Here is a 22352-nt window from a genome sequence, read left to right as displayed (position 1 = left end):
TTTTGAATCCTTTGCAACAGCTGCATTCTACTAGAGGGAGACTTTGTTCCCTGCTTGCTTTCTAATCTAACGTAAGAAAAAAAGAGTTAAGAACCTATCTTTCAAATACCTTTTTTGGGTATGTTAGAGGTATATGGCAAAGGTTTTAAAGACTTATCTTGCTCTTGGAACCATCAATGAGCAATTTTTGAAGTAGAGGATAGGTTTCAAACAGAATATCTTTTATATTTGTAGTTTTAAAGGTTTGTATTTTTGGACATTTTTGGACACTTTTGTCCACTTTTGTCCACTTTTGTCCACCCTTATTTTTGGACACTTTTGGACACTTTTGGACACTTTTGGACAGGGGTGGACAAAAGTGTCCAAAAATGAAATGCCCACCCTGCCCATAAGACATGATCTGGAATCTGAATTCATTCAATTTCATATTGTTTCATGTTGAACCCACTTGTGTATTGGATTAAAATGCTCTTGGAGAGGGGAGTAATCTTGAAATCTTGACAATTTCTACCGATGACAAACTTGCTGTCATGAGCATACGATGAGACAATGCATATCTTGGCTAGGCTCGGCATGGAGAGATATAATGTATGCAGTTGATGTAAATACCATGGGTTCGAGTATTTAACCTTATGATGAGCCTGAGGCTATGCCCATTTAAACTCTCTGTGCTGCCGGGGAGAAAGGACAAGACCCTTGGGAATGTTTTGGCCATAGATCCTTGCAAAAGCAAGCGATGATCCAAATTATTGAAGTACTTAGCATATGTGGTGTAGGTAAATGACATGATGTCTGCAATATTATATTTTACCATTTTACCTTTTTTCACATTTTCCCTAGTGTTTGAAGAGTTGTTTAAAAAATTGCAACAATAACTAGAGATGTAATGAGCCAAGAATTTTTGGTCTGGACTGGGCTGAAAGGAAATTGGGTCATTTCGAGTTGAGCTGGGTTGACAGTTTCCAGCTCACGAGTTGGGCTGGGCCAAAAAACAGGTTTCGAGCTGAGTTGGGTTGATCGGGTTGATATTTCGAGTCAAGTCTGAGCCTGTCCAAATCCAAGCTAGCCCATGTCCTAGATGGATTTTGACTGAGCCAGACTAATTCCGAGCTGACTCATCATCGAGTTGACTCCATGTCTTGGCTGAGCTACGTCTGAGCTGGATAAACCAATAGACCTATTGGCCAGTCTAGTTTCTAGTTCTTGTGTTAGGTAGCACCACGAACTTTTCTGAAGCCAAATTAGGTGTTTAAAAAGGGCAATAAAAGACAGAACATTTATGCAGCTATAACGGGACTCTGAACATGTGTTTTTAGGCGATGGTGCCATGAAAATGGTCTCAGCTCAGCCTTGCATTTATAGGAGACAAGATAACCTCTGATATGTAATTACTAGGGGTCGGTGAATCAGTTAGTGCTTTTGGTCAGAATAGTTGCTTTTAAGTTATGACAATCAGCCAAAATGAATTTCGAAAACAAATTATAAAAAAAATGCTTGGTTTTTCATGTGTTATGGTAGCTATGAGGCAAAAGTTGCCTAATTATTGTTATTCACGATCTTCTTGGTCTTTGGGCTCAAAAGTATAGTCTTGCTTTTAAATCAACGTAAAATTAAATTCTAATCAAGGCACATATCTAGGTATAACTTGTAGGTTTAAACCTTACTTTGAAGCATCTTGAAAACATGATCCAGGACAAAGCAGATGAGTGAGTGGTCTCTATAATTGGTACTAACATTGTTTGAGAATCTAAGGCAATTGGATACAAAAACCTCCGTTATGGTTCATAGAACAAGTAAATGCACCTTGAGCATGTTTCCTTAGAAAGATATTATCAAAATAAACCAATTTGTTGAAAATTGAACCATGACAAGTACGAGATGATACTAAATTGTTTTTTTTTGTAAAAGCCATGTAATGGACAGAGTGGTACAAGATGGAAAGAAATTAAGGGCTCTGTGCCTTCTTAAAATCCTTCCCTATTGTTCAAAGAACTTCAAAGATACATACCAAATGGCTCACCCATTTCCCTCGGCCTCTTGCCGGCCTTCAGCAGGCCCTTAGATTGGTTCTGACATCAAGACTGTGCTCACTTAAATTTTCGGACATTGTTTTTGTGGCAAACAATGGGAGGCTTATCAATTGGCTTAAGGCTAAAATTAGCTCATTGGCAGCACAGCACTACTGAATGTGTTCAATAGTTCTTTTTAATGAAAGCCTGGGGTTCAAGGTCAAACAAGTCCTTGAGAGGGGACAAACATTGTCAGACACGGCCAAAGTAGCCCTGAATTTCTTTCTACCCAATATTTCTCCTAAATTTCACCTAAACATGACCAAAACTTTTCAGTTTCATCGAAAATTCTCGGTTTAAGTCTTTTTTGTTAAAAATTTGTGAAGAAGTGTTTCTGCCCCCCAATGGTCAAAATAATTTAGAACTTAATTTAACCTAAAAATATCTTTCCGACCCCTAGTAGTTACTATTGCTGGAGCTGAGTGATTAAATAATTTGAATTTGAAAAAGTAGTAACAACCAAATTGATGCGGGCAATAGACCATTCATTGTCATGTCATGAGAATATTTCCTCGGCTTGTCTTTCAGTTCAAAGCAAAGGTTGTCAAACTGAGTTGGGCCATTTTTGAGCTCCGTCGAGTTCGGTCAGGACTGAAGCATAGCCTTGACGATTTCGAGCTGGGCTGAGCCAGAGCCTAAACCCAGTTCGAAAGTATTAGCTGGGCTAACATATAACTCGGAACTTCGAGCTGAGCTGAACCAGAGCCTTAACCCGGCTCGAGGTGTTTTGGGCCAAATACGTTTCAGCAATGCGGTCTGGGCTGAGCTCTGGGCTAGTCCAGACGTCAAAATGTTGTCGAGTTTCGAGCTGGGTTCCAGCCCATTACATCTCTACAATATACACTAGCACAAAAGGAAGACCATTCCATCAAGTTATCATCCGAACGAAATAGGCGAACCTCAAATCGTCGACAGCTTTTTGCTTGAAACCTTTGAAACTCCACGCAACTCGGTGGTGAATGACTCGTTGAAACCTCCGCAAGTCGTGAGCTGAATGCAGGGTGATATAGGGTAATATAGGGCACAAAAGGGTAACAATCTAAAAATCTGGAAACAATTAGGCTAAAGCCTGAAAATCAGTTAATTTTTGGTCAGATTTAGGACATTGTGGATTTCCAGGTATTTTGTCTAAAAAAAAAAATCGAAAGATTGTAAGGGTTTTCTCGTTAATATCCAATAACGAACAGGATGTCACCGTTTTTTCAAAACTAATGAATGATGTTGTAGGCCCAAAATCCTTAGTATTAGTTTTTCGTTCGTCGTCTCTTATAAACGTATTGATTTCTGTAAAGAATTGAACATTTTGGTTAAAGTACATTTAATGTCTTCGACACACCCTTCGGCATGTACAAAGCATAAAAGCAATGTAAAAACACATCATATTGGATGGGCATTCAATTTTCATTTCATTGTCATGTCGAACAGAAATCAAGGTAGCTTAGCAATCGGTAATTGGTACGGATGTGTTGAATATCTCTACCGCATAAGAAAACCGGCCAAAGCGCAATGTACATATTTCTTTCATTTTCACTCGTGGACGTGAAAATTCAATTAAAAAATCCGATTCATTTTGATGCGAAATATAGCCTGTAAGCTTTTCGAGGTTTTTCCAGTTTATTTTCATAAACAATATAGCTCTTTTAGGCTCACACGCATGAAATCATTTCTAAGCTGAGGTTTTCGACAACTGATCACCTTGAGTGAATGTTGTGATTGTGCATCAGCAGACTCTTCCTTTTCCCGTTGTTTTTACGAAGGTAAGGACCTGAAATTGTGAAATCTTGCCTCAAATCCTGAAATATCTCGTTTCAACTCCTTTAGTCAGACTGTTTCATCCTGATATGATTAAGGGAGATTGTTCTTTCCCTTTTTATCGATCGAACGGTCTCCCCAGGAGGTTGGGACTAGGTTCAGAGTGGATGTAATTATTGTGTGCATTTGTGTTCTTCTGAAGGTCTGAAAGCCACAAGTTACAGGATGTAGCCCGGTTTGCCGATTTTCATTTTCCATGCATTGGCCATGGCTAGTGACATGTCAACCCCGTTATCTAGGCACGAAATGAGAGCCTGAGTTCGCTTATGTCAAACGAATCGTTCTGTGGCCTTCCAAGTTTTCTGCCCAACTCGGTTTGGAAAATTGAGTTGATCCATTGCAACTTCATTGAAGTCCCTATGACCAGTAACTAGTTATGATGTGCGATAGGAGTGTCGTGTTAGTTTCGCGCAGTATTTGTCCAGTCATAGAGTCCATAATAAGGGTTCTCAGGTCTAGCGAGACACACCAAAGGAGGTTGATTTTAATCTCTAAATGGATGGGTTTCTGAGGTCTTCAAGAATGTCTTGAATGATCTCATGACTACCATCAGCTCCAACGTACGCGGATGAAATTGGCTTAAAAAATAGTGCATGGCTTATAGTTCATCATGCTAAGATGATTTAAAATGAAACCAAGATCTAGGAGTTTAAAAATGACCCGAGAGAGACCATAAAATCTGAAAATAGAACAAAAAATGATAATTGTATTGACATTGTTCTCTTGTCATTTGGTGGCTTAGACGGCCATGGCTCCCAAAGGTGAGAAGAAGGGCTCTACCATGGGCGAGGTGGTGACCCGCGAGTACACCATCAATCTGCACAAGCGCCTCCACGGCATCGGGTTCAAGTACCGCGCTCCCCGGGCCATCAAGGAAGTGAAGAAGTTCGCCGAGAAGCAGATGGGCACCACTGATGTCCGAGTCGATACCCGACTCAACAAGCACCTCTGGTCCCAAGGTGTCAGGTAAGGCACTCCTTCACATTCGTTTTACTCCCTCGCTTTTTCATGTTGGTCCACATTAGAGGACTGGCTAGCCTAAGAAGTTAGCTTTGGCGTCCACCAACTGATCACCGTTTGCCAGTGATAATATTAGGCAGTAGCTTCGATTAAATTCCTGGCTTGAGGTTATGGCATAGGTTTACCTTCTTAAAATCAACGATCTATTCAAGCCGTTTTGAAATTTCGCTTAGTTACCCGTTGAGTTGGTCACTGAAAGAGCGGAAGTCTGCTTCGATAGTAATTCTCATCTTGCATTGGCCGGAGCAAGAGCTTACCGGTTAGTTTTAGAATTTCAGGCCTCTTGCTCCTTTATTTAGCTTTCTCGAACTTTGAAATCGCCTCTCTTTTTAAACAAAAACCTAAATCCTAAATAAACAAAAATCCTTTACACTTTTAAAAACACCAAAGTTCCTTTCCTTAAACTCCTATAGATTTTGCTTAAACGCAATTCGCTTCTTGCTCTCGTTCAACCAAGAACTTTGACTTATACTGAATTAGGAAAAAAGAATCTGGTGAAAAGCGAGAGTAATGTTGGGAATGATTACGCAAATAATGTCAGCTTTATGTTGCAGAAATGTTCCCTTTCGGATTCGTGTGCGTTTGGCCCGCCTCCGAAACGAAGATGAGGATGCTGCCAATAAGCTGTACACCCTGGTTACCCATGTCAACGTGGCCAATTTCAAGGGACTTCAGACCGAGAATGTGGAGACCAGCAGTGATTAAGATTCTTTGTCCAAGTGCGACTTCATCCGCCACATTAAATACAATTCCCTGAACCGATGTGTTGCTCCAGTTCTTTTCCATTACCTGAACGTCGAGCTGATCGACCACTCCCAAGTGATAACTTAAGTTCAATGGGCGGGACAGGCGTATATTCGCTTTATTGTTTAACATATGGCAATGGGGAAAATAAAAAGGCGTTCAGAACATCGAGGTCCTCGGGGTAGACCTTTTGCAGTTCTTGATTGGGAATATAAACCCGACCGTTGTGGGAACTGAAGTATTTGCCGGCCAGTGGGTGAGCTATCATGCTGTCAGAAGGCACAGGCTCTAAATTGTCCTCGGCTGCATAACGAATGGATCCGTCTTCAACGAGTACGTTGCAAAATGGCTGGTCAGCACCATGAGGCAATTTGTTCACGCCCATTTGAAGAATCCAACTCTAGAATTCCATCAAGAAAAATGGGAATGAATTAGTGTCTTCTCGATTGAAGGCCCTATCACCTTCCAATACACTGGGCTTACCCGACTAGCCACGCAAGTGGGATCCCAGCCATAAACAACGCATTTGTAGTCGTACATTTTATGCTGACAAATGAGCCCCACACACAGACGACCATATCCGAACTGATCCGATGCGTCCCGAAGGAGCGATCGCGTCTTGACCTCCACTTTGGTAGCGTCCGTCGTAATGGCTTCCTCCTGACCCTTGGGATAACAATTTCAAAGATTTAGGTTCTCGAATCCTCAAGAAACAGCACTCAGCACATTCCCATGGTTCTCACCTGAACAATTCGTTTCATGGTTTGAATCACAGCGCCCATGGGTCCGGGTCCATTTCGTTCCATAATCCTCTGGTACCGATCGAGTTCTTGTCGGATTTGTCGATGGTTGATGTTCAATTGTAGATATGTCTTGATCAGGGCAAATTCCGGGATTTCATTCTCACCCCCTAACAGGATCATGAGCTCAAAACACGACCTTAAATCCGAGTACGACTCCAAGGATCCTGAATTCTCACTGGCTCCAGTATAAAAGGCAGTTAGATTGCGAGTCATCCGTCTGAACAAATCCAAAGGCCCCACTGGTGATAGCATATCCGATTGCAGAGGAAAAGTCGTCATGCGTCGGAGGTCGGATATCCCCAAAAGTCGACCTTTGGCGAAGGCGTCAAGGTAGAGCGTGGCTTCGGCACCTTCACTTGGTTGGATCCGGATGAGAAAATGTCGAGGGAAATTGAGAGGTGCCACATCGACGCCCAAGTCTAGCACGACGATCATGTACAAAAGGCACAGGCTGATGGGGATGCCCAATTTTCGCTCGAGGAGCTCGTGCAAGAACGAGTTCTCCGGCTGGTAGTAAGCTTGATCATTGCCCTGGAATTGCTCCTCTTCAAAAAGAACCTGATTAACTACCAAGATGAGCCGCTTCAAGTCGGACAAGGCATACGGATGGGTCTGGGTTTGGTGCTGACGATATCGCTCGAGAACGGGGTGATCGGGTTGGGTGAGCTCCAGCACCTCAATCACGCGACTTCGGATGCCATCCACTTTGTTTTGGATGGGCGTGAAGGTGATGCGAGTTTCGGTTCGAAACCATTGGCACAACCGAACGGCAGCTTGGAGGTAAATCTGAGCCTCATGGCACACCTCCTGGTTCTCGAGTTGATCGGGGAAGGCTTGCCAATACGGTGTGTCCAGGCGATGCTTGATTCTTTGAACCACTTTTTGCGCATAGTAATGACTAGTCAAGTGGGATCGCTGATCCGGGCGGGTCAGAAACGTCTCGAAAGCATCCACCAGATCGTGGATATCAAAGTCATCTTCCAAGGATTGAAGCGCCTCGTCAATCTCGTCATTGGACAAATCCAATCGGTGGAAGAAACGCCCGGAAAAGGATTGTAGCGTGTTGAGGGTGCGAATCTGACATCGATGACGGATCTGCAAGCGGGCCAACCAATTGATGGGTTCCCCGGAGGAAGGGCTGGAGGTGTTAAGCAGGAGCGGGTAGGCTCGGCCGGCGTGTATTTGCCAGAGCAGTCCGGTCTGTCGGGCAGGGTGGAACATCCATTGTCGTTGAGAGCGGCAGGTCTGACTGAGATGGACCAGATCCTGCCAGGTCAAACCGGGTTGAGTGAGGATGGATTCACGGAGTTCGGCGGGTAGATGGGGCCACGGATCCGGGTATAAGTCCGCCTCCACTTCCACAGACAAGTCCATGGTGTGTCAATGATTGTCCAGGGAGAAGTCGATAAGAGGATCGAGATCAAGGGAGGAGGTGTGTGAGTGTGTATCTTCTTCTAGCTTGTGGTCCTTGGATGGACTAAGCTGCTCAGGCTCAGGCGCCTCAGCAGAGCATAAAGAACCAAATGTGTTGTTGACAAGGCTGTGTGCTGAATACTAGCTAGATTTCGCTTGTTGATTGTGTTATGTCATACCATGGTCCTGTGCATGGTCATACGTACGAGTTCAGGTCCTCAGGAACTAAGCAGGTTATTGAGAGCACATAGGCATCGTAACAGTCGTGGTTAAGTTTAAGGCATAATGTCTGTTTTAGGCTCAGATGGCACAAAATGGGTGGGTTCGTCGATCCAGGACCACAATGTCGTCGATCTGGCGATAAAATATTCCACTAAGTACAAAATGGTCCTCAGCCTGAAGAAGTTTCTTCTCTTTCGGCTGTCAATACCGTGGACAATGGGCCATGCGATATGTCTGTGGTCCCATGCCTTAAATCGTGCATCAACTTCATTAGTGGGATCGCATCCCCATTCCCCACGCTTCCTTCTGAGCTCTCGAACTGTTAGGCCTATGACTGAGCCTGCTTTTGGGTGCCTGTTCCCCGCATGCCCTTAACTATGTATCCGCAAGGCTCAAAGTGGGATCGAGGCTTTCGACGAGAGAGAGGTCCTTCTTCAACCATGAATTCCAGGCTGATATTGCAAATTCAAGGTGTGGGCCAGTCCAGCCAGGCCTGATTAACTTCTGTGAAAGAGGACCGACCCATTTTGTAGCCAGTATGATCTTTTGATCTGACCTAAAATTCGTCTTTTTGACTAGATTTCCCCTGTGGATGGAAAGGTTAAAATTTATAGGCATGGTTATTCCGGTATCGCTGTGGCTTTTTCTTTGATGGCTATGATGGAGGAGTCGTTTATCTTTTATAAGTATTCAAAATTTCTTGAACCTACGTGAATATTAGTTTGAGACCCAGCAAAGCATTGACATGGACTTCATTTCTTATTGCCCACTCTGCTCAGACATGTGATTAACGTCTTGCTTTGAATGCAGTTTCAATATCTTGTAAGTGAAGTCAATCTTGCTTAGTGATGGAGATTCTTCATTTTTCAATAATCTGCGTTATCAAGGCCTTGGCAAAGTCAAGATAGACAACATCAGCTTACCCATGTCTCTATAGTTCCTCAATAATCTGTTCTATATGTTCAATCAGTTGGGTCACTGTGCTAAGACAAGGACACTAAAGCAAGGAAACGCCACCTTTTTGTGATCACCAAACCTTTCCCGCCAAGTAAGGCCTAAATTTTTGCTGCTGAAATTTTTGAATGTTAGTTATTGGCATAATTATTGAACAAAACATGTGACTAATATCATTTTCGTAACCATTGATGGTATGTGCTTAAAACCAGGCATTCAGATAAACTTAAAATGACTTTAAACATGTCTTAAAGTTCAACAACTGAAAAGTGCTAATTAGGTTTTCTTGATAAAACAAGAATTTGCTCAAAACACAATCAATAAATTCTCTTTTGCCAAAAAAAAATTATTTGTAGGAAATTCTTTCAGACACATCTTGACCAAATTTCAAGTAATTTGACGCATTTGTTATAAAACTATGGTTCTCACTCTAGGAATGGCCCTCAATCCAAAAGTAGACATACTGTAGCTCAGAGCTACACATTGCTCTTTAAACTCATTTGGATGCTTCATAATCATGAAATAATAATTTTGAGAGATATGGCACCTGTTTTATTTGACTATTTTGGTATTTTGGATGCTTTTGCAAGAAAAACAATTTATTGGAGTACAAAGTGCAAATTGAGATCTAGTCTACTGTACTTTGATATTTCTCTGCGCCTCTTAAATAATGCCTGCCTTTTATGCAAACTTCCTAATAAGTAGAAATTTAAACTCTACAAAAAGATAACTCATTCATTTCTCACCAATGCCGCCTGATGTTTTTTGTCAAATGTGTGGGTTTAGACAAAATTATCAATTGTCCATCCAAGATATTCTAATATGTTAACATTTATATACATGCACTTTTATTGCTTATTCCATGCATTTTTTATATTTTGTCAGTGTACATTACCTATCAATTAATAAAATGACGCTTGATGATTTTCTATCTATGTGTGTTTTTGAGCCAATTTTACGCAATATTTCACCAATTTCAATCGAAAAACAATTTGATTGTTTTTGATTAATTTGATGTTCATTTATTCTTCTGACTTTCAAGATTAATTCAGAAATATTTAGTGTATGGACGGAGTTGTATATCAAGGAGATCATTATTTAATTAAAACCTCCTTAATGTGCTATGCAGTACGGATAATCTTGTTTTATTCATACTGGAGTTAATGTCTTGATTCAACGCAATGGCCTAAGTTGGCGGTGAGGGGAAATCCGTGTCGTTTCCTCTCTATAGAGTCCCTGGCTAAGATGTGTTCGGAACCCATGCTGATTTGGAGGAAGGACATCATGAACTTCAAAAAACTCAACAAGTTTGAACTTCATGATCTTCTCAAACACTTCTGCAATATTCGAAGTGAGAGAAATCGGCCTATAATCCCTGGGGAGCGACTTACCTCCCCCTTTAAATATTGGAATAACGTGAGCTAACTTTAGTGAAGAGGGAAACTTGCCCTGATCCAAGATGCAACGCATCAAGTACGAGAAAACAGGAGGAAAAAACAGTAGCATCTCATCTGAAACTGAGATGCCACACCATCAGGACCAGAAGAACTTGAAAGCCCCAAATCCCTGATGGCCGTTAAAGCATCTTGATCTTTAACTATGAGATTATCAAATTGCTCAATTTGACTAACAACATAAATCTCAACAGACCTGTCATGAGAACAAAGAGCTGTTGCTTCTAAACTCAGTGGGGTTGAAAACACATTGGAGAACTGTCTCTACATTGCTAATGGCTTCCCCAATCAACCTCAAAAGGCCCAACAGTGTGTTCCATTCCACAAGAGAAAAAAGCCTTCGGATTCGACCTGACCTCCTGAACCACCTTACTCTCAGTTTGTAACTGGTCATATTAGATGGAGGCCTTAATCTTACCCTGAAATAGACTCTACCCTGACCTACGTCCAACTTTTTTGGAGACTACCCACAATTACTGGATTCGAAGTGCTCTTCAGCCTTTTTGCCAGTTTACAACTCTTTTTGAACAAAGTCTTCCTACATTTTGGAATTTTTGTCCGTGTACCACCTTTCGGAAAACATTCAGAGATTGCTAGATTGGAGCAAACTTTCTCAAAAACTGAAACTAATTTAGCAATGGCTGCATCCATGGAAGATTCCTGTTTCAGAATTGAAACCAGGTCTAGTACTTCTAACCTTTCTGCCATTTGAGTGTTCGTCTTTAAACTTGAATTTAGCCAGACCGACCTTTATGGCCGGTTTTACTCTAGAGCACGCTGGCTTTTGAGTAATGGTCGACCCTATCTCAAGAACATGATGATCTGACAGATTACTAGGTGTCACATGGACATACTGGATCAGATCAGGGTCATAGGAAAAGACCAAGTCCAGAACGTTATTTGCTCTTGTGGCTACACCTACATGCTGCGCAAGATCGCAAATTCTTCCAGCTTTTGAAATGACTGAGATGTCGATTTCGAAATGGGAATATACCCATCGGGGCTAGCCTCCCACTCTTCGACGCTAGCCGGAAAATTAAAGTCCCCCACAAAGAAAACTTTCGAGCACACTGCCTTATCCAACTCATTTCCAGTGAATTGGAGAGCTGACATAAAAGAACTTACTGAACAAGAAGGAGGTCTATGCATTGTTACAATAGACAGATCAAGCCCTCGGATATGACAAATTAAGACCTCTACTTCTCCATTCGACATTTGTACATGACTAATGTGCAAACCATTCCTAACATATAGGCATACACCCCCATGTGGGAATATGAGATTATAAGGACGTACCCCATCATAACGTACTAATATGAAACCAACTATGGTTAGTTCTTCATCTAAGACCCCTGGACAAAGCCAGGTTTCTGTTATAGAGATCTTATCTTGTTACAGAGGTCTTGACTTTTGTCCAGTTTTTTTTAGAAATCAGACAAGGCACGTTCAAATATAGGTATATCGTGTACGGGCCTGTCTTTTGACGGACCAAATTCACAAGATCTTGGACCATCCTCTCCAATCGTAAAAAATCCCGCTTATAAACAAGGCTATGCTCTAATGCAAGTGGAGCAAGATCTGATGCGCAAGGTTGGGTTTGGGGAATGGGTTGGGCAGCTACATTTGAAAGGACGAATTTGATAAGCTATTGACACCATTTAGGGTGGTCAAACTGACGGACTTTTCCTTCTTCAGGACATGGCTGCTTCCGTTAATTAGGACAGCCTGTTGCCCCTTTCCTGTTTTATTTCAAGAGGAGGTACTACTTGAACCTCTACATTGGTCAAATCAGTCGACTTCTCAGCTACTGGGTGAGCCTGTTCTTCCATCCGCACCCTGGTCTGATTGACCCAGACAGCCAAAGCCTCTATGATGGAGGGCTTATTTACTACTGAAGGATCCTTCCCTGCCAAGACCAAGTCCAAACATTGGTGGTTTAATGTTGGAATTGCAAGAATATACATTTTTGTCTAATTTTATGACAACTCATCCTTTCACTAAAACTTAATTTGAATCAGGGTATGATGAATGTCTGTCAAATTTGGATTTGACACCAAAATCGGGATGGTGTTCCCCCATTCTTTATGTGAAGAGGAAGGAATGCATTGGTTTCTATTTAGAATTAACAAGGTTTTTTCGGTTTGAAACCAGAATCAGATTATGGTTCCATTTTTTGTCTGAAGTATTGGACCTCGAAAGGACCCTAGATGTCGGTTGGATTTTAGCAGTGTGCGTTTCTGCATCAGTTGTGACATTCGCGGAAAGCGTCGATTCAGTAAGCTTTTAGTGACTGGCTCAGTCCTGAATGTATGGCCTCTAAGCCCATATATGTTGGTTCACACTTCGCAACTGTTAAGTAGAATTGCAGCCTTTCCTGACTTTTAGCTTACTAATTCGATTCTTTTTCCCAATCTCTGCGCTTAATAAGGAGCCAGAATGAGCCAGCGATAAAAATATCAATTGGCGGCTACTTACGAAAATCCAACAACGAACTAAGTTACTTACACCTGCAGAGACGCCAAAGTCTGGAGTTTCATTCCTTTTCAAGTCCAAACTGATGTGAACCTTTATCTCGTCCATCAACGCCCATCGAATGTCCCTTTCCCGTCCTTGATTCCCGTTTTCTAGAGGCGAGCTGTTTTGGTCACCCTGATTCCGAGGATTGCCCATTCTCGCACCAAAACAATCAGTCCAAAAGTGAACCGAAATCAACATCAAATCTCGGCGGGGTTCTCCGGTCAATCCATCATGGAGGGCGAGAATCCACCCAAAAAGCCTCGATTGAACGAGCACGAGCCTTCTACTTCGGCCTCCAAGTCCGCGAAGGCCGACGAAGAAGATTCAGCCCAGGCTCAAGGCTGTGAAGAGGACGACGATAGCGAGAATTGTACGATTTGCATGGAGCCTTGGACCAATTCGGGCGAACATCGGATTGCCTCGCTCAAATGCGGCCATTTCTTCGGATTGGCTTGCATCGAGCGATGGCTGAAAAGCGTCAACTCGCACGGCTGTCCCAATTGTAACGAGAAGGCCCAAAAACGGGATATTCGGGTGCATTTCACCCTCCGCCTCAAGGCCATCGACACGAGTGAACGTGATCGGGCCCTCAAGGATCTGGCCCACGCCCAGGGACAACTCAGACAAGTCCAATTGGACTACAAGACTTTGCAAGTAGGCCAATCGTAACAAAATGAGCTTGTCACCTGTATGTAATGTTGAAAGCAAAGTTGAAACCATATGATCATAAGAGATGGGATGAGTGATAAGTGATAACTACTTATGCTGAGGCTCAGCTTGGATTTACAATAGGGACCGAATGAATTTGCCCATAACAAAACGCAAGATTTGTTTGAAAGGTTCTTACGACAAATCAAACGTGTTATCCACACAGAACAGATTGAGCTGGATTGTTCTCGAGGATGTTGATAAACGTTATTCTCCACCGATTAGTTGGCGGTGCTCATTTTAAGAATTTGTGGTCCAATGTTAAAAAGTTGAGTTAGAGACTTTAAGGGTTATTAATATCGAGATAAATTAGGCTCTGTTAGGTTAGGTTAGATTAGGTCAGGTCAAGTTTAAGAAAGCAGCACCGCCAACTAATGGATGGAGAATAGCGTCAACAGAGGATGTTTGAAAGGACTCCCTAGGACTAAGAAATTGGAAACTTTGTTAGGATTACTTTTTTCATTCGAGGAACCGAAATTTTGGCCCCAAATAAACCTATCAATTGTGGCCATAGAAAGATCATCATTTCGATCTTTGGCCTGGTCTCATTGAGCATGTTAAAAAAATATCATATCACTTCATCGAATGGCAGGATATGCACCATAAAGTTGAATCATTTACTTCATCTTTCAGGTACAAAACAAATTGCAATCCGATGAAATTGAGCAACTCAAGCGGTTGTGTCAAGCGAACCGTTCTTTGACAGACTCGGTGGGCGTCTCTTCGTTGTCTTCGTCGTTGATGGTGAGCACCAAAGGTGGCAAACCGGTCGGAGCTCGGGCCTTGCGCTATGTAAAGCAATTGGATATCATCCGTTCTATTCTCGACGATTCGGGCTCCCGTGATCGTTATTGTCGACTGATGGCCTTCAATGAAGTCCACGCTATGCTCATCGTAACCCAACCCAGTTTTACGGCCTTGGCACCGGGATTCGGCATCCGAAGAATCAATATGTTGGACCGGAAAGTGGGCACATTCATGGCGTTGCACAAGGACTCGATTCGAGACATGGCCTTTCATCCCACCCGACATGACCAGTTGTTATCAGTATCGCAAGACAAATCTGTCCGCCTCACCAACGTCAATTCTGGCCAAGAGATCCAACGATACTCTTGCGATAGTGAGGTGTGGAGTTGCGCTTGGGATCGAGATAATCCTCATCAGTTTTTCATTGGAACGCGTCGAAGCGAGATCTGGCTGTATGACACGCGTGAAACTGCACTGGACCCGAAGATGAAACTCGAATTTCCGGCCGTGGAACGGAGGCCCATTATTTCCTTAGCCTATGTGCAAAAGGACGCTTCCAGTCAGTTCAAAATGGGCGGCCTCCTCGTCATGACCCTAGGTTCGCTCTGGTTCTTCGCTCAAAACCCGGCAGACGCCAACAGTTATGCGCCTCATCGTCTAAAACCTTCCGAGCCGTTTTGGTCCATGCGCTTTGACAATGATCTCAGACTTCTACTAATCTCCACCCGACCCAATCCCCATTCCAGACACATTGTGGGCTCCCTCACTCAAATAGAAGTGCCTGAAAGTGAAAATCAGTGCTCGTTGATCGAGATGTACAATAAAAAACGAGGTGGCTCCTACACCGAAAGATCGTTTCTCAAGGCTTGCATTTTCCGGGATGACCAAAGAGCCATATTAGTATATGGTCGAGGATCATCTGGCTCCGATCATAAGATGGTTTTAGAGGAATTGGGCACAGAGAAGATTTTGCAAGAAGTACGGGTCCCAAGGCCAATCTTAGACATTGCCAAATTTTCCGTCAACGGAGAGCACTTTGTGGCAGCCTTGTGCGAATGTCAAGTGTTCATTTATCAATGGATGGAAAATACGGAGAATAGTTGAGTATGCACTTGAGACCTGATAACTACTACGCTTTTTATAAGAATTGAATCGTCCTCGACCAATTTTTATACTTCACCACTCACATCCACTCAGTATCAAAACCAGATCCACGAGCAAGGGGTCGTTTGAAATATAAAGCGATATATTTCAGTCTTAAAACGTGTTTGTCATATTTAGCATGTTATTTGAAAGGAGCATTGCGACTCGTAGAGTAGATTGGCGTTGGAATGAATACTAAAACTTTCTTCATACCCGATAAGTTTCACTTACAAACCATGAATCCGTTTCACGGAGATCCTCCTGTGTCTTTTTGTTCTGAAATCAAAACGTTTGAAACTTCATTTTTCGAGTTCAGTGGGTAAAAGCTCTTTTCACGTAGAGAGTGATTGAAGTATAAAACGCCCGTAACATGTATTCAAGTTTGAACGATCTGTTTGAAATCACTCGTCTTTTCAAAGAATGAGACCTTATGATTATCTACTGTACACTGCGAACAAGTTCAGAACTGAACACAAAACACTGCAATCTTCTCTTAATGGACATCTTGGGGGTATACTGTACATTTTTAGGTACTTTTTGGGCTTCCAGCGTCTTCCGTGGTTGTTCCAACTTGGGATATAATTTCGATTCCGTTCCCATTGCTGCTTTCGATCTCCACCACTCGATTGCCTTCCAAGACGCGATATTTCGGGGCCCTAGCTCGATCACTTTCAGAATCCTCGTGGCATCGACTTGAACCAAGGGCTGATTCCATCGGGATTTGACGTTTTCGGGGATCAACAGTTTTATTGATGCTGGACAGCAAGAGTTTCTGCAGGGAACACAACTATCATTAGCCAGTCGTTATGGATGAGCCTTACGATAGTCGGAGAGCTTACAAGTTGTTTGGTGGATTGGTTATCATTGATTATTTCCCTCTCATAAATTTCGATGTATGGAGTGAAACGTTCCCGTTGTTGCTCTAAATACTTCTTGCCCTCTTCATCACTGTAAAGAAACCATACGATCGGATCAGGGTTGGATCGAGATACATCTAAACCCGCTTTACATACTCGAGTATAGTGTTGACGGCCATAAAGGACTCCACTTTTTGAGTGTGCTTATTGAATTCGAGGTAGCCTCTAGTTTGTAAAGTAATATAATTGCCATCCCGGCACAACAACCGATAGGTGGTGAAACCCTCACCACTCGTGTTGGCAAACACTGCAAGATAACAAAATGGTTTCAGGTAAATAGGTGGATAATTTCAGACATTTAGAAGCAAACAAGATGTGTCATTCTTTGAAATGAGAAACGATTATTGAGCAACATTTCTAAGAATAGCCATGTCCCTTCTTTCATCTATACGAAGCAAGACAATTCATCACAAGTGCCACCACGTCTTCAAACGCATAGGATTGCGACAATATGTATGACTGAGTACCGAGCAGACACACTCTCTCTCCCTATTTCTTGCCGCTTTGTTGAGGTGTCTTCCTTGAGGAAAACGCTCAGAAAAGACCAAGTCCAATAATTTGACAACGATTTGGTCCTTGAAAGTATGTCCCCCACTATTTAGTGCTAATGATGGTCTTCCAATACTCGTTGGGACGGTTATGACGCAAATCCAAAAGATCCAGAAAACGAACGTACTGTGTCTTTGGGCCATGGTAGTCCAAGGAAGGTCTTCGCCAAGAATGTAATTAAACGCAGATTTCCCCGCCACTTCCGATGGAAGGTAACCAATGTGCGTGGTGATTCTATGGGAAAAATGGGGCGACATTATTTAAAATGAAAGTAGTATGTGACTTTCAGCACTTCATATCTTTACTCAACTTACCTATGGTCGGCAAATATTATTTTCCCGTCCGGGAGATGCCGGGTGACATATTGATTTTGGGTGGCTTCAACCAAACTCAAATCAGTGATTGGTCGATCCTCGACTGGTCGGACGATTCCCAGAAATATGAACGTGTCTTCACCTAAACAAAACGATTGTTAGACTTATGATCCGATTTTGCTTCCAAATTTTTTAAGGGCTTCTTACCTATTTGCCTGTAATGTCCCATCATATTAACGTGGTCATATTCCCCCTTGAGCATGAAACGAAAATGGAAGAATTGTCTTCGGCTTGAACTTTTGGACCCATTGAGTGGCCTCGCTGAATTGGACGATACTGATGCTGAGGAGGTGGTTGAGGGGCAGGAAGCCAATGATTGGGTGGGGGATGGAGCTGCAGTGGAGGTAAAGGTGGAGGTAGAGGTAGCGGGTAGGTTGTTTTTCTGACGAGACATGAAACGGATCACTTTAGCACAGTCCTCTTCGTGAATGAACTTCAGGAAGGATTCTCCCATCACTTCCTTTTGATGCAAACCCGTATGGCGATGCACATTAGGAGATACGTACAAACAATCGACGTCTTCCGACAATACCACGAAAAAACCGGAGAATGCCTATCAGTGGGAGAAAATGACGATTCAGATGCGGTTAAATACCACAAACAAGTATTGCTGTAGTGTCTCAAGCACTTTCATCTATGTCGGCCATACAGCCTAAAATGAATTTACAATGATGGGCAACAATACATGTGTTGTACGAGCACAGTGGGTATATCATCACATTATATTAATGCTTTACTTCATTAGAGGGTCTAATGGGGAATGTGTCGCAACAAATACATTTACTGAGCATTAATTCCAGGCAAAGAATGCCCAAATTCCCACTTTTGCTATGGGGGTCCGTAAAACTGCTCACTTCTCATGCATAATCAAGAGCACTATGTGCATGTCACTTCGCTTAGAGCTTTTGCATTTGACTTGGGTCAGTCATTTCTTTCAGGCTCATTTCAAGAGACCTTCCAACAATATTGTGTCTGCCAGTTTTTCATTTCAGTATATATATAATACGAGCTCCAAGGTCCAAACACATATTAGTACACCTCAAAGTAAAAAGCTCGATCTCAATTAGAATTCATTAACTTTCCTGTGTACATGAGCGTGCCAGATAAGCGATGCTAGAAGACGATCTTGCCGTTTCCAACTCAGGTGAGGATCAGCAAGTCTGGTAACTACGCAAAGCCCACAAACAACCACGTCATTGAAGACTTTTCTCACATCCCCGCTCAAAATAATCACTCTTTTGGCGAGTAATGCTTCTCATTGTGCCCGAATCGCGTAAGTACACCAGCGATCTGATTCAAAGCTGATTAGCCGTGGAAGTATAATTCAGGCAATGCTCCAGCTATGGAACCACTCAGATTGTACTATTTAGCGACCGAAAGTGCCAATGAATCAGACACTGCTTTGGCAATGCGGCGTGCGGGAGAAACGAGGAAAATGAGAGACATTTCCCTCACCCCTCATTCTCTTCTCTTCTCTTTTGAGAAGGTGGCAACATGTGTGACGTAAGTACAATGACTATTCTGAACTTTGCAGACCCACAGAACACTTCTCGGTATTCTGGTCATCGGATAGATCAGTAAAATTCATTAAAAAAACTATTTTTTATAATAGTCATAAACACCAATCACGACCGTTTTCGTGCGAAACTTAACACCATTAACCAATAAAACCCTGTTGTTTGGCAGAGTACATATTGACAATTATGAGTTTTATTTGTTCTTAAACGAGTGGGATTTGTAAATACATTTTCCTACATTCTTATCCAAAATCTAATATTTGGCGAGAATATACAAGTAAATCGTTCACAAGAGTGAGAACGCAATCTCCTACCACACATTTATCAAAATATCCAGACCGAACCAGGTTCTACAAGAACAATTTGTTTGCTGTGAACTCTCAAAATGAAGTAGCTTTACTTTTCTAAATTATAGTTCACGACAGATAGCAGTCTGTTAAAGCGGTTAAAATGTAACCGTTTTGATTGATTTGACCAAATCATAACAAAACAGAAATGTAATAACACACTTGATTTGGACTTGAATAGGAATTAGCTTTATCGCAAAAATAAGGTCAACTGCGTCGATATTCTTTACATTCTTCAGTTTTTCGACTCAAATAGAGAAAAGCGCAGTATCTATATCTAAGGTTTGCCTAGCACTTGAAATGATTGTATTTAACACTAAAATTGTCTCAATAAGTAAACAATAATAAAAGAACTTGATAAGATCAATGAAAGATCTTCCAGAAAAGTCCAAATCTACAAGATTATTTGTTGCATGTGTTGTCTTCAGAAATCAACTAAATGCGTAACTCTGTGTCCATATGATGATTTTAAAACATGATTTCATGTTCCAGTTGTTTTGCTTCTGTCACGATATTAGTGTGCTTTAAATCTAAGACATGGCCGGGGCATTTTAGAGCTAAAAGCGATGAAAATATGGACCATTAAATCTTATATTTTAACAGATCATATCAAAATTTCGGAATTCGTCCCAGTAAAGTGCGCTCTCAAGTTTCATTGAATTGGTTTTTAAAAATTACGATTGTTATGTTTTTTGCCATGTAAGTACGTATGTCATGTGGGCTAGAATTTTAGAAAGTGCCTTATGGTTTTGAGACATGGAAAATACCAAGAAGTGTTTGAGCATTTAATATTTATCATCAAGTATGCTGCATGAGTGGTTCAAACAATGAACACAATACAAAAAGAAATTAAGGGTCATTTTAATCACAATGCAGAACCATTGCGAGTGTTGATTCTTTCAGTCTCAATAATAGGTTCTTAGTTTCTTTTGAGGATCAAGCCTGATTTGGAGCCTCCAAAGCGTACTTTTCTTACGTCAGGTCTGTCGGGGACCAAACTAAGAGGGGATGTGAGACCCAAGCTGGAACGCTACAAAAAAAAATTCTTCCGACATGTCATGCACGTTTGCTTATTGTGTTACCGTGAGGACTTTATCAAACATATGCCGATTTTTTTTGTCAAAAGCAACTCCTACTATACGAAACTAAAAGGGCAGGACAAAAATTGCAAGATGCATCATTTCCAAAAATGCTTATCCTCAATGCTTTTTTGTAATTTCAAAAATTATTGTAATTTCAGCTCTGTCTTGGACAAAAAAGTTGTCAGTAATTTCTAATCCAGAGTAATTTTGAGAATTTGCTTATGCAGTTTCATAATACTTTCGTATCAATCTTGTGGTCGTGGAGAAAAAGACAAGTTTACCTATATTTCTTATGCACTGATCATACTTTTCGACTTTATTTTTTTAAGTAAAATATGTCCACGCTTAGATGGCAAATGAAAGAGTTAGGCTAATTATATTTCAAGTAATGTATCTCCAGTTCGACTTTTTAGCACGCAAAATTGGTATCGTGAAATAAAAGCCCGTTTAGCTTAGCAAGTTTGCCGGCAATGTTAGGGTGTTTTCCGAGTAATTTTCCTTCCAATATTATTAAAACCATTTTGGCGGCAAATCTTGTGAGGCCCTGGAAATTTATGTATGACAATTGGCCATAATTGTTCACGAAGTTAGCTCCTAAATCATAAGAAAGCGCTGACTCTGACGGTGACATAGAAAAAAGTTCACCATTTTGACATGGCATTAGCACCATATCATGATTTTTTGAGCGGTATTGCGTGATTTTGACGTTATCTACATTATTTTTGAAAGCAGAAAATTGAATATCTCCCCAAAAATTGATTATCTCTGGTTTAAAAAAAACAACCTTTTTTTACGGATTGTCTCGGGGGTGAATCATCTACAGTTCAACAGAATCGGCCAGCTCCTACGTGCTTAATATTATCTGCCATCCAGACCAATTGAACCCGGCCCAGATGCCAAATCCCGGTGGCCATCAGTGGGCCTGAATGTTAGTCTAATCGGGCAAGTCCCGCCAGACATCAACTCACGTCAACATGGCCTCCATTCTCTTCAATGCTTTGGATAGCTCGCCACACATCTCCACCTTGATTTTGTCGCAGAACTAGAAACCCAAAAACAGTCCAGGGGTTATCAGCATCACCCATATCGCTTAGTTATGCAATTGTTGGAAGTAAAATGGCCTCACGTCGTAGCGTTTTGGACAAATCTCGAGTGATGGCCGTCATGGTGGCCTGGGTCTGCGGCCGAGCACCCCCGCCTAAAGCGGCTCCGACTTGAGACGAACTCGTGGATCCGAGCAATGAGCCTAATCCGGTCACACACGTGCCCAGGAACTGATCCTGTTGGGTCACATCCATAAACCAGTCGGGAGCTGGAGAGGTTGGAGAGGCCGGCGAGCCCGAAGGACCCGAGGGCTCCGCTTCTGACATACTACCCAACTTCCAAGGTCACCCGTGATCTCACTCCCTTTTCACCAAGAACTCACTTTTTCGCCTGGACCCACTTGTTATGCCCGTTCCTTGAATGGCTGAGGGATATGCCGGAATCTCGGACCATGAGAGACCGTGGGTTCGTTCCCCCTTCGATGAGTCTGAGATATTTGGCGGGGCGCGGGCTGGAGGTGAGATTCACAATGATCTGCTCAGAGGATCAACGAATCTATCTCAAAACTATGGAATGCTGTCTCTCTATTCAGTCATCTCGGAATCGAATGAGCGAAATGAACAGTAGCAGAACCAGACGAGCAGTTTTAGTAGTACTACTAGATAGACTGGAGTGAGTGAGTGGCTTGAGTGAAGCAAGTCATCGTCGTCGTCGTCGTGGAGTTGTCCAAGGGAGAGAGTGGAAGGGGGGGGGGACAAGAGCGAACACGCCAATATCTACTTCGAAGCCGCTCAAAGAGAAGGGGGGGGCGGCATCCTCCGATTGTGAAGCCGAGAGCAGCACCCAGAGAAACATGGCCAGAGAAAATGCAACAAGAAGCAAAAAGACACTCAGTGGCTAGGCCAGCCCAGACCCT

The 22352-nt window shown here is 42.3% G+C and overlaps 4 protein-coding genes and 1 long non-coding RNA gene across 7 annotated transcripts; 3 read left to right on the top strand and 2 right to left on the bottom strand.

Moving 5' to 3' along the window:
- The first annotated feature begins 3707 nt into the window (after positions 1–3707).
- LOC131878609 (large ribosomal subunit protein eL31-like) lies at positions 3708–5663 on the top strand. 2 transcript variants are annotated; one of them, XM_059224665.1, is made up of 3 exons: positions 3708–3826; positions 4624–4847; positions 5456–5663. In XM_059224665.1, the coding sequence occupies exons 2-3, from the start codon at positions 4630–4632 to the stop codon at positions 5604–5606; spliced, it is 369 nt and encodes a 122-aa protein (XP_059080648.1). In that variant the 5' UTR covers positions 3708–3826; positions 4624–4629; the 3' UTR covers positions 5607–5663. The 2 variants fall into 2 exon arrangements, with proteins under 2 accessions (XP_059080648.1, XP_059080649.1); XM_059224666.1 differs by lacking the exon at positions 3708–3826 and adding an exon at positions 3895–3966.
- A 77-nt stretch (positions 5664–5740) lies between these two features.
- Positions 5741–7968, bottom strand: LOC131878606 (F-box only protein 21-like). Of its 2 annotated transcripts, none has more exons than XM_059224660.1 (3): positions 6389–7968; positions 6129–6311; positions 5741–6045 (listed from the first exon to the last, which is right to left on the bottom strand). In XM_059224660.1, exons 1-3 carry the CDS (start codon positions 7820–7822, stop codon positions 5764–5766), a joined length of 1899 nt encoding a protein of 632 aa, XP_059080643.1. In that variant the 5' UTR covers positions 7823–7968; the 3' UTR covers positions 5741–5763. The 2 variants fall into 2 exon arrangements, with proteins under 2 accessions (XP_059080643.1, XP_059080644.1); XM_059224661.1 differs by having other exon boundaries at positions 6129–6305.
- A 9-nt stretch (positions 7969–7977) lies between these two features.
- On the top strand, positions 7978–9972 carry LOC131878610 (uncharacterized). Its single transcript, XR_009373048.1, has 2 exons — positions 7978–8094; positions 8160–9972. It is a non-coding gene; the product is annotated as an uncharacterized LOC131878610 (long non-coding RNA).
- A 3125-nt stretch (positions 9973–13097) lies between these two features.
- LOC131878607 (E3 ubiquitin-protein ligase RFWD3-like) lies at positions 13098–15726 on the top strand. The gene is made up of 2 exons (XM_059224663.1): positions 13098–13662; positions 14350–15726. Exons 1-2 carry the CDS (start codon positions 13240–13242, stop codon positions 15565–15567), a joined length of 1641 nt encoding a protein of 546 aa, XP_059080646.1. The 5' UTR covers positions 13098–13239; the 3' UTR covers positions 15568–15726.
- LOC131878608 (circadian locomoter output cycles protein kaput-like) lies at positions 15689–21696 on the bottom strand (the record flags this gene model as incomplete). The annotated part of the gene is given in 9 exon segments (XM_059224664.1): positions 15689–15882; positions 16141–16378; positions 16446–16554; positions 16620–16770; positions 17200–17306; positions 17387–17528; positions 17594–17999; positions 21361–21434; positions 21519–21696. Coding segments are annotated over 9 exon segments (1434 nt in total), but the record flags the coding sequence as incomplete, so codon positions are not given.
- Positions 21697–22352: the final 656 nt, after the last annotated feature.

This window comes from Tigriopus californicus, chromosome 3 (assembly GCF_007210705.1).
Source record: "Tigriopus californicus strain San Diego chromosome 3, Tcal_SD_v2.1, whole genome shotgun sequence".
Lineage (NCBI taxonomy): Eukaryota > Metazoa > Arthropoda > Copepoda > Harpacticoida > Harpacticidae > Tigriopus > Tigriopus californicus.
The sequence above is the reverse complement of the archived record's forward strand: the minus strand, read 5'-3'. Positions and strand labels throughout refer to the sequence as shown.

What these genes read in the sequence shown, in the direction of transcription:
- LOC131878609 (XM_059224665.1), top strand. Translation starts at nt 4,630, where the DNA reads ATGGCTCCCAAAGGTGAGAAGAAGGGCTCTACCATGGGCGAGGTGGTG. An exon ending in CTCTGGTCCCAAGGTGTCAG is followed by an intron (nt 4,848 to 5,455) that starts GTAAGGCACTCC and finishes TTTATGTTGCAG; the next exon opens with AAATGTTCCCTTTCGGATTC.
- LOC131878606 (XM_059224660.1), bottom strand. Translation starts at nt 7,822, where the DNA reads ATGGACTTGTCTGTGGAAGTGGAGGCGGACTTATACCCGGATCCGTGG. An exon ending in CCATGAAACGAATTGTTCAG is followed by an intron (nt 6,312 to 6,388) that starts GTGAGAACCATG and finishes TGTTATCCCAAG; the next exon opens with GGTCAGGAGGAAGCCATTAC. An exon ending in CCACTTGCGTGGCTAGTCGG is followed by an intron (nt 6,046 to 6,128) that starts GTAAGCCCAGTG and finishes ATGGAATTCTAG; the next exon opens with AGTTGGATTCTTCAAATGGG.
- LOC131878607 (XM_059224663.1), top strand. Translation starts at nt 13,240, where the DNA reads ATGGAGGGCGAGAATCCACCCAAAAAGCCTCGATTGAACGAGCACGAG. An exon ending in TGGACTACAAGACTTTGCAA is followed by an intron (nt 13,663 to 14,349) that starts GTAGGCCAATCG and finishes TTCATCTTTCAG; the next exon opens with GTACAAAACAAATTGCAATC.